Below are 11,494 nucleotides of genomic sequence, written 5' to 3' on the forward strand. Positions count from 1 at the left end.
CTTTGATTCCCAATCCAGAAAAGCTTTTCTCTACTCGACAGGGTCAATCTCCTTTTCCTTTTCCCAGGACACAGCTTACTCATTCTGACGGGCTTCGTTTTTCTCACCCAGAATGAGTTCCGCCACTCATCCCAGGCTTTGGTATTACACTTCACCCAAGGGGAGTCTTTTCCCTTCCTTCAGATTTTCATAGCACAAAGTGCCAAAGCTCTTCAACTCTTTGGGGCCACAGACCCCTCAGAAAATCCGTGGCTAGCACCGCTCTCTCTGATAAAAACACACACAGACAATGTGTGCAGACTATTTTGGGGGGTCCGCAAGACCCCTGAACTCCATCATGGACTCAGAAAGCCCCTGCGGGACACCTAGCTGGCTCAGCTGGTGAAGCCTGCGACTCTTGTTGTGAGCTTGAGCCCCACACTGGGTGTAGAGCTCACTTAAAAAAAAAAAAAAAAAAAAAAGAGAGATTCTTAGAAACCTAGATCCTAAAAGAAAAGCAGGTCATCCAGTCCCGTCTCCCACCCAAGCCAGATTCCCTTCCAAAAGCAAGCCTTACTGGTGGGCGGCTCAGTCTCATTAAGCATCTGCCTCTGGCCCAGGTCATGGATCCCAAGGTTCTGGGATTGAATCCCACATCGATATCCTTCCTCAGCAAGGAGCCTGCTTCTCCCTCTGTCTGCCTCTCCCTGCTTGTGTGTTCTCTCCCTCTCTCCCTTTCTCTCTCTGACAAATAAATAAATAAACTCTTAAAAAAAAAAGTCTTATCAGACAATCTTCCTCTTCTCCACCTGGCCCACTCCTCAGGACTACTCCTTTAGGAAACCTTCCCTCGTCTTTCCTGCTCCGATCCAACGCCCATCATCCCAGCCCCAGCCGCACACTTTCCCACCTGGGCGTCCTCCTTTCTGTCCGTTGTCTTACTTCCCTTCCGCTGCGACAGAGCTGGCTCTCTGCCAACCTGTTCGTTTGATCCCATAACCCTGAGCTGGGGCGGACCATGATCCTGTGTTTGAGAATTCTGTGCTCTGACGCCAGGGCTAACAACAGGAGTGGCCCATCTTCCAAAGGGCCTCAGTCGGCCCTGGGCCTCAGCAGAGTAGGGTCTCCTCTGGGATGACTGCCTTTCCTGCTGGAAAGTCCCAGAGAGGCCCTTCAACAACTGAAATCGACAGATAGGAAAATTAAGGCCCAGAGAGGCAAAATGACTTACTCTAGGTCGATATGCAAGAAAGAGGCAGAGCTTGGACTAGGACCCAGGTCCCAGCCTAGATCTCTTTTCCTTTACACAAATGGTTTTATGAAAACCAAATCTTTCCTCCTACTCCCACGCTCATATACACAGAGAGAATTTATTTGTTTTTCCAATTTATTTATTTTCAGAAAAACAGTATTCATTATTTTTTCACCACACCCAGTGCTCCATGCAAGCCGTGCCCTCTAGAATACCCACCACCTGGTACCCCAACCTCCCACCCCCCCGCCACTGCAAACCCCTCAGATTGTTTTTCAGAGTCCATAGTCTCTCATGGTTCATCTCCCCTTCCAATTTACCCAAAAGCACATACCCTCCCCAATGTCCATAACCTTACCCCCCTTCCACAGAGAGAATTTATGAAAAGCAGCACTGAGAGCATTAACTCTGGGGAGTTATGACCAGCTGGGTTATCAGAGAAGTAAGGAGGGGAACTTTTACTTTTTACCTTAATACCCTTCTGTACTGTTTTATTTCTTTTTGTTTCATTTGGACCAGAAACACGTTTTATTTATTCATATTTTCAAAATAAATCTGCCACAGAAAGGAGATTCTGGCCCCGGCCCACTCCCAACACACATAAAAACAAAGAGAAGCCACACGTCAGCCTGTCCGGGCACAACCATAAATTAGTGAGATTGCCTTCTCGGTGTGGTTTATGGCCACTGGTCTCATTCATTCACAGTCACGGTGCAGTGATGGCTTGAAGAATCTTCCCGGGGAAAGTTTAATTCAATTAGGGCTCTTGGCAGCTCCCAGAGGAAGCTCTGGTATCTTGCTTTTACTTACACAAATTGAGGGCAGACCAAACAGACCCAGACTTTCCCAGGGAGACCCCACCCAGCCCAGAGAAGATGCCCTTAGAGACCCTCCATTAGAGCCAAGCCCAGGGAGGTGGCCAGAGAGGGAGGTGGCCTTGGCAGCACGGCTCATACACGGGCTGATCCAAGCACTCTGAGTGTGACTTTTGGAGCTCAGCTAAACTCCTGGCCTGGCCTCCGGTCTGGTGACTAGCCTCTCCAACCCTTGCTCTCCTTCCTCTCAGAGCCGTCAAACTCATTTCCTGTCTGCCCCATGCTTCACATGGACCCCATCTCCACATGGAAGGCAGTCCCGCACTCCTTCAATCCCCGGATACTCAGATCTTACTCTGCGCCAGGCACACAGAAGGAAGCAAACAAAGGCCCTGTCCTCAAGGGCTGACATGCTTGTGGGAATTGTGTGCTAAGAATAACTCTCTTGGTCCTGCATGGTTATCTCATTCCTCTCCATCCTTCAAGACTGGCTCAAGTTCCACTTCCCCTGAGAAGCCTCTGCTACTCACCCCTGCCCTCAGGGACTGCCGTTCCCTGAACTCTGCCTGCTGGGAGTCTGCCCATACCCTCTGTGTGAAACACACCATCTTTTCCTAAGCACACTCAAAGCTCCTAACCAGCAGGGCTGGGGGTTTCACTCTTCTTGGTTCCCTGATGGGCCACAAGCTAAATGCCTGGTGGCTGATTTCGAATGACTTGCCTCTTGGATCCCAGCTTGATGAGACAAATTAATTAGCTGCTCTCGGTCCTGGCTGACCAATACAAAGACAGCGCTTATAAGCTTTGCCTGCCACACAGTGAGTGTGTTAAGTGTTGTTAGCTATTTATTTTGGTGAGATTGTGGACACACAGCTGTGATGTCACCTCTCTGCCTGCGGTGGCCTGGTCACCAACAGTCTGAGTACTGAGGAAGGGCCGGACTGAATTAAGTGTCCCCCCAAGGGACTGGAAAGGGGCCTGGGGAGGAACAGGATTTCTCATCCTGAACCTTGCTCCAAGCTGCTTAAGGACGTATCTTTTCAGAAAAGAACTTGCTGGGGGTGATGTGGGGAACTCCAAATTCTCAGCAAGTCAGTATCAGAAGTCAGGGGTCAGGTCTGCCCTAACAGACCCCCAAACTGGCCCCATAAGTTAGACGAGCTTTGGGGGAAGAAAATGAAGTCAGCAGGATCCCAAAGAAGGGAGAGAGCCCACTGCTCCGGGCCCGACTCAAAACTTAGTTCAGTTAAAATTAGATTAGCCTATAAGATTAAAAATACCCACACATAATCACGGGCTGCCTAAAAGTATGAGTTGATGTTTATCGGCATCTAAAGACATGGTCTGGCTCAGGGCGGTGTGTGCAGACAACCTTGGGGAGACATGTCTGACTCAGATGTTTGCAGGGGGTGTGAATGCTGCAAAATGAGGCCCACACAGGCGATGGATGACTCAGGAATAATCCAGGTCCTGGGTTTGCTGAGTGAGCCTTCTCTCCCCACCACGGAAAGAAAGAAAGGGGGCAGGGGAGGAGAGGACGGAGGTAGGCAGGCCAGCCAGCTCTGTCCAGGCTGGCATTCCCAAAGGGAGTCTGGGGCCCCTCCACTCCAGTTCCTGGCCTCTCCTGTGTTTCTCAATGCCAACACCTCAGAGAAGGACGATTTAATTCACAGTGGAACTTGGGGGGAGGGGAGGTCACAGTTTTTTCCTAAACCCAAGAAATGATCCACACCGAGCCGTTAAGACTTGAAATACTAAAACCATAAAACTTCCTTGTTCAAAATGATTATGGGAAAAATAAAACTTCTGAATTGAAAGGGAGCTGGGGCGTAATGAGGAACATAGGCTCTGGAGTCGGAAAGATCTGGGCTTAAATCCCAATCTAGCTGTGCAAGTACCCGACAAAGCTTCTGAAATAGGAGCTCAATAAGTAGCAGCTAAGGTAATTCGCAAAATTTGACAAAACTACTACAGGTAATCCCTAACAGGAGCTCAGAGAGGCTGTGCCTTTCCTAAGGGCACACAGCTCAGCAAAGAACTAAGACCAGATCTCAAGTTTCTTGACTTCCTCATTCCTGCCCATTCAGCATGTTTTTGGTTGTAGTTCACTTCTCTGCCTCTCCTTTCTCCTCCGGGAGGGCCTACAACACTTTAAGGAAAAGGAAAAGCCCTCTATTGCAAAGGTTTGCTGTTCCACTGAGCGAATGACAGGCCCCTCACACTCTTCATTAGCTCTAGTTGCTGATCTGGCCTGGGCTCCAGACCACCCCAGACTGCCCTGCTCCTTCAGCTCTCCCTCCTACTGGGGAAGCTGGTGTCCCTTCTGACAACCACTCGAGTTACCAATGTGGATGTGCCTAGTCACTTACTCTCATCAAAACCCCTTTGGATCTCTGGTCTCCCTTGATCTTTATAAGGACATAGCATGTCAGCCAGGAAGGAAAGAGGATGGATGGGGTCCTGGGTTAGAAGTCCAGAATTGCGGGACACCTGGATGGCTCCGTTGGTTAAGCAGCTGCCTTCAGCTCAGGTCATGATCCCAGCGTCCTGTGATCGAGCCCCACATCGGGCTCCTTGCTCGGCAGGGAACCTGCTTCTCCCTCTGCCTCTGTCTGCCATTCTGTCCACCTGTGCTCGCTCTCTCTCCCTCTCTCTCTCTGACAAATAAATAAAATCTTTAAAAAAAAAAAAAAAAGAAGTCCAGAATTGCGTCCTTTGGCACTTACTTGCTATGTGACCTTGGGTTCCTTAGATGTACAATGGGCACATCAACCACCTGCTAACCCACTGAGACGATCAGAATTAACTACTACATAAGTGCGTGCTTTGGAAACCAGTTACAGGAGTAATGATAGTTACTACTAGATTCTAGGGCTAAAGAAATTTGTGCCATCTGCTCCCAACACAGAGGTTGCCTCTCAGGGGATCCTGCTGAGCCTGAGCACCCTCTCTGCCAAGAGGCAGAAGAGCCCCTCTTGGCTCTTTCACTGGCACTCCCCTGCCCAAGGTGGGAAGAAATGAGCTCTAGTCAGACCACAGAGAGGGCACCTCCAAAGAGAGGACAGGGAGGTCACTACCAGAGGACCAGGCACAGGCCCAGCCTTGTATCTATGCAACTCATGGAGACAGGGGATAGGCCCAAAGCTAGGCACTGAACCCCTTTCTCAGGACAGAGAGAGGGCTCCCACCATTGACATCCGCCACATCCCAAGAGGCAGGAGGCTGGGCTCCAACATGTGTGCCTCTGCCCCTGGGTCTGTGAGGGGCAGGAGAGTCAGGCGCACTCCTCTAGGAGGTTATGCCAAGACTCAAACAGAAAAGAAACAGCAATTCAGCATCATGGAGGATAACCTCTATGAGCTGTTTCCTCATCTGAAAAACAGAGATAGCCTTTATTTCATATGATTTTAGTAGGAATTAAATGAGATCACTTTTATAAAGTGCCTGACACTACTCTGTAGATACTCAATAAATGGTAATTCTGATTAAAACACAAACACACCCAACAGAAGAGATGTCACAGGGCAGGCTAGGCCTCGTGCCAAAATTGTGGATAAACAATAAGGGAAACGGGTTCAGGGGGAGAAGCCAGAGCAACTGCTGTGGGCTGGAGTGGGCTGGGAAGACCGCCCAGAGGGGTGGAGTCTGAACAGGCCCTAGAAGCGGCCTGAACAGCGGGGCACAGTGCTGGGCACTCCCAAGGGTGTCCTCTACACCCATCTTAGAAGGAAGGTAGAGATGGCATCGTCACTACCAATGAGGCAAATCGGGTCCAGATAAACAAGGCACCTGGCACGGACACTGGTACTGCGGGGCAGGGGCAGAAGCCCAGGAGTTCTGACCATGTCTTTGCTTTCCCAGAGCTGGAGGAGCTGGGCAGGAATGAGAAGAGAGGCATGCCTCGTGGGAGCTCTGCGGAATGAAGTCCAACGTGACTGCAACGTGACCAGTCAGGAGCCCTCCAAGTGCCCGGATGCTTCTGGAGACACATGTCCTACCTGAAGGCCTACTCCCAGCCCCTGGCTGACCCTCTCCTCCCATCGTCCTGCAGTCAGCTCTCTGCCCAAAGAGGAAAAAGTCGCCCCTTTCTTTTTAGAGAAGGCCGTCTGGGCTTCTTGAGACAATTTCAACATGACCTTTGAAATTGTTCCTCTCTCCTTCTCAGAAGTGGGAGAGGTGAGTTCTTGTCTTATTTTACAGGAAGCCAGTTGCTGGGGCTGATAGCCATGGATGTGAAGTGGGAGGCAGTGACCCCCACCCCCACCTCCCCTACTTACGGACCTGTTTAAGGAGGAAATGACAGGATATGCCTTGCAAAGACCAAAACAAAACAAAACAAAACAAAAGCTATAAGACGTGAAGAGACAAAGGAAGGCTTTTTTGTCTCTGGTCAGGAGACAAGAAGAATACCTGCTTTATGGGCTCTCGAGCCTCTGCCAGGAGTTCCAGATCAGGGATATGGGCAAACAAACACAGGGGGTACCAGTGGCAGGCCAGGTTACAGCTGGGCTCTCCCTTGGAACAAGTTCTAGACTGGCAGTCGGGTGAACTGGAGACAAAGCGGGATTCACGCAGGGCCCAAATCACAAGGTGGGGGGGTGGGGAAGCGAACCTAACCTAAGGCTTGGGGTCACGCTCACAGGTCTCCCAACAGTCTAAACCTCCCTCCTCCCACCAGCCCCTCCCTGTCAAAGACAAGGCAAGAATCCCAGACCATCAGAGCAAGCAAAAAGGCCCAGAGCAGGGCCTCATGTCACCCATGGAGCCAGTCAGCAGAGAACCCAGAAGCATTCCTCTAGAACTTCAGCCTCCCACAGCCATCTCTGACGGGGCCAACCTAAGGCTCCGCTCACTGATGAGGACAGGAAGGCGAACTGCACACAGCACTTTCTATTCTTAACGGAGGGGCACCTTGCAAGGCAAGCAGCTGCCAGACGTGACAGAATGAGGTCTCCGACTCGGTTCCTACCCACACAGAGGCGCTGAGGGAGTAGGCAAGACCCCAGAATGAACTCCTAGATTCCTGGATATCTGAGGGTGCACAGGGAGCATAGCATGGCCTCAGCCCCAAGACCTGTCCCCGAAGTCAGTTGGTGCTCTCTCCCCTCCCCCCTCTAGAACCTGCCCTGGAGGCAGCTAAAGTGAAAGAACAAAATCGGTAGGACACACCCAACACACTTTGAAACCTTAAGGAAGGACGCCCTGTGGCAGCCTAGGGTTGAGAGATTTGTAATCTTCCAGGAAGACTGTATGTGGGAGGCTGAGATAGAGATGCATTTGCCTTTGGTGCTTCAAATCCCAACAGGTGCGGACGCCAGGGTGGCTCAGTCGGTTAAGCTTCGGCCTTCGGCTCAGGTCATTATCGCAGGGTGCTGGGATGAGCCCCGCATCAGGCTCCCTGCTCAGTGGGGAGCCTACATGCGTGCACGGGCTCTCTAATAAACAAAATAAAATAAGTCCCAATAGGGGCAGCTGTCACTCACTGAGTACTTCCTGTAGGTATAAAGGCAGCTTCATATGTGTTAACTGGGGTCACTGTCACATCGGCAGTACTCTAAGTACTATTATTCCCCCCATTTTATACCTGAGGAAGCAGAGGCTCAGAAAGGCTCAGTGGCAGAGCAGAGGTGCCTGCATCTAACCTCAGTTCTCCACTGCAAAGGGAAAGGAAGAAATGGTCGTTCACTTTTGCCACCTGAACAGGGACCTTGGGATCTTTTGGTCGTAATTCTCTTCCCCAGAAGAGCCAGATGCTAGGGCTCCTCTGTTTTCCGAATGCCCTTCCAAGCCAGAGACACCAGCTTTTGGAACTGCAAACGTTCTCAGACATCATATCCAGTCTCCTCATTTTACAATGGGAAAACTGAGGCCCAAGGCTGAGTGACTTGCCAGGGTTACCCGAGTCAGTGGAATGAATGGCAGAAATGTCAGACCTGGAAGGGGCCAAAGATCAGCTGACAGGTGGGGAGGCGTGACTGGGCTAAGGTCACAGAGGGAGATGGGATGAGAAGCCAAGTTTCCTAACTTCTAGACTAATGGCATGGCCATGCCACCCTCTCTGTTCTCCAGCTGCTCAGGGTCCCTGGTACGGGTTCTGATGGGGACAAAGCAGGCCAAGCCTGACCCCATTAGACACAGATATCAGGCCTTCAGGAACAAACTCCTTCCTCCCTGAAGTAGGATCTCTGTGGTCACACCAAGAGAAGACACTGAGACTTGTTTTGTGTGTACCAGCCCCCCAGTGCCCTAACACAATGCCGGGTGTTGCTGGAAGGTGAGGAAGTTGCAGAAAGAAGGGCAATTTCTAGACAGTGACCGTGAGGTTTCTTCCAGGTCTCATATAGGCAAATGACACATCACGGTCACTAGTTTCTTACAAAACAAAAAAACAAAAAAAAAACCAACAACAACAACAACAAAAAAAGACACAGTTTTCATGATTCAATTGGTAATGGTCAAATTTAGAGATTCTTGCCAGTCTCACAGCTGGGCAAGACCTGCAGAAAAAGGCCCCAGCTGGTTCAAGGTCATGTTGCTGTCCGAATCAGTACATATAGCTCCCCTTGCCCAGTCCTTGATTTTTACCAGGAAGCTGGCTGCCATCAGGGTACAGGTACGTGGAGCTGGTGGTCCAGCTCCATGCACAGGCCCTCCTACTGTCACAGCACCAAAGCTCCATGCCAGCAACTGGCTCTGTCAAAACAGAGTGTCCTGCTGCAGCATGTCCCAGAGCCTGCCTCACACCAGCCTAGCATCACCAGCTCCTGCATGTCCTTGGGAAAGCTGCAAGGCTTCCTACCAAGAGTCACAAACTCCCCAAACCCAAACCAGCAGAATCCCAGATCCTCATGCCTTCCACAGATAGGAGAGGCTAACAAAGCTAAGGCAGCTTTCAAAGCCGCCCCAGACACACTTCCAGGGACTTCTGGGCTATGCAGGCTCTGGGGAACTCCATCAATCACCCAGCAGAACAGAGTGTCCATGCCTAGCAGGGAGGAAGACCAGGGAGGGGAGGAACAACTTTTCTGGTTCCTTCTCCCCAAAAGAACATTTCAAAGTCTCTTTGGACCAGAATATCCTGAGCCCATCACCTGTCCCTCTCCCACTTGGTTGAGTAGCCAGCCAACGTGACTGGCCAGCCCATGCAGCACCTTGAGACACAGCGAGGTGCCAATGTGCAGGTGACTGGGGGGGACCAGACCAAGCTTCAACCTCCTCCACTCCCCCCCCCCAACCTCCAAAACAGACTTCAGAAACTTCCAGGGCCCCAGTCCCATACACTGTGTAAAGGATGGCATTCCTGGGCAGGAAACTGACTCAGGGACTCCCGGCCAGCCTGGGCAGGCAAAGCTGACAGATAACATTCTGGGAATAAAGGAAGGTGATACTGTGGGGATCCCGCAGGTCCAGCACACAGGTCCCCTACTATACTTAAACTCCTCAGACAGGCCAAGTAGATAAACACTCCATTCTGGAATGCCCTCCCATGAAGCATGTAATTGCCGCGGCTGCTGTTGACAGAGTCGACTGTGCCACTTGCTGGAAGACACTCGTCTGTCTCGTACACAGCTGGGTGCCTGGCTCCCCTTGGGGTCTGGCCCAGCCAGAGGAGACCTGCAGGCCTGGAACCCTTGCTGGACGTACCTCGTATAAGAAGTATCCCATGCTCTAATCCTGCTTTCCCCCTTGCACATAAGCTGGCTCCAATTTTGGGAGCCCTCAGACCACAGAGACCAAGTTTGAGAAAGACCAAGATGGCAGGACAGAGGCTACCTACTTTACTGGAGTGGTCCACCCCTTTATTCCTGGGTAGTCTCAAGTGGTAAGGATGGGGCAAGAAGCTCACCAGTTTGGGCCGCAGAAGTGTCCAGGTAACTGGACTTACCTATCTTCATGAGGCAGGCCAGCAGGATCCAGAGCGAGATCTCAAAGGGTGTGCGCACATGTGTGTAGTCGATGCCCAGGACCGGAAAGGCCTTTCGAGTCTTCATGCCGTGTTCAGTGACGGAATGGTTAACAGGGCGGCTCTCGGGGGCGATCTCCGGTGGGGCGGTGGTGACATCCCCAATAGAGCGTTCCCGTGGGGGCTCTGAGCCTCGGATGGTGCTGGCCGTAGGGCTGGGCTGGAGGCCATGGCTCCTGAGAACAGGCAGCAGCCCCACCAAGGCTACCACAACCAGCAACGAAGGGAAGATTCGCGGGGGAGCGCGGCCGCAGATGCCAGACCACAGAAGCATCATGCTGATCCCTTGGTTCAGCAGGCCTTGACCCTTAGCAAAGTGAGAGTAAGACCTGGGACATAGGTAGCAAGGGGTCAGCAGGTGGAAGACAGACTAGGGCCGTCCCTAGGAAAAGTTCATGTTTTAGAGAGGTATTTACGTGGAAGCAGATCTCTGGGGGGTAGAAGGAGGCTGGGTTTGCAATGGAGAACTCCAAACTGGGGAAAGGGGCCAAGGACCCAGAAAGGACCACAGGAGTCCAATAGGTCTGGAACTCCAGGCCTGGGGGGATGCGTGGGGGGTGAGGGGGGGAGAGAGGGACTGCACCCTAGGGACAGAGGAAGGGACAGAAGAGGTTGGACCCCAGGCAAAGAAAAGGAAAGGGGAAAGCTGGGACCCTTGGCTGAGGAAAGTGACTGACGAGCCAGGACTCAGCTAAGGGAAGCGGCAGGGAGCCTGACCTAAGGGAAGGGGACCAAAGGAGGGGTGGGGGGTGGGAGCCAGTCCAGGAAAAGAAGAGAGGGGGCTGAGAGCCCAGCCTGCGAGGAAGGAGTGAAGCCGGAAAGGGGCCGGGAGTTTCCCCACCCAGAGAAGGGCCGGGGTGCAGGCGCGCCGGGCTTAAAGTCCGGGGAAATGGAGGGAGGCGGAAGGCGGAGGTAGGCGGCCTGGCGGGAGGGTGCCTCGGCGCGGGCTAGGGGCCGCTCGCGGTGGGCCGGCAGCAACACACCCCTCCTTGCGGCCCCGGCGCGGCGCTGCGCTCCGCCCCGGCCCAGCTTCAGCTCCGCCGCGTCCAGCTCCAGCGACAATTGCAGCCCCGGCCCCAGCCCCTAAACCGGCGGCAGCGGCGTACTGATGCCTGGTTGAGCCCGGCACTGCTATTTATAGACACCAGCGAGCAGCCAGCGCAGCGGGCTAGAGGGACCTGTCAGCGCCCGCGCACCGCAGCGACCACTGTCGCCAAGGGGAGGAACTACGGGTAGGAAGAGGACGAGTCAGAAGTTAACCAAAAAAAAAAAAAAAAAAAAGGCGGGGCGGGGGGCGGGGAGGAGGATTGAATCCCCCGAGATTCTAACTAACACGGGTGGAATGCTTTACTATTTACAAAGCGCTTTCACTAGATACCAGCAGTCTCATGAAGAGCTCTCAAAGGATGTATTTTATCTTATGTATTTAGTTACTATATGACCTTGAGCGAGTTACTTAACTTCTCTGTTCCCTAGTTTTCTTAT

General features: G+C 52.3%; 1 protein-coding gene across 1 annotated transcript in view; it reads right to left on the minus strand.

The window, feature by feature from the left end:
• The window catches only part of SLC9A1 (solute carrier family 9 member A1), a 49,827-nt gene extending 38,744 nt beyond the window's left edge, over positions 1–11,083 (minus strand). The window contains exon 1 of the mRNA XM_044237532.1: positions 9,932–11,083. Coding sequence (XP_044093467.1) covers positions 9,932–10,286 — 355 coding nt within the window. The 5' untranslated portion in view covers positions 10,287–11,083. The remainder of the gene's footprint in view (positions 1–9,931) is intronic.
• Positions 11,084–11,494: the final 411 nt, after the last annotated feature.

Source organism: Neovison vison, chromosome 2 (assembly GCF_020171115.1).
Source record: "Neovison vison isolate M4711 chromosome 2, ASM_NN_V1, whole genome shotgun sequence".
NCBI classification, from domain to species: Eukaryota; Metazoa; Chordata; class Mammalia; order Carnivora; family Mustelidae; genus Neogale; species Neogale vison.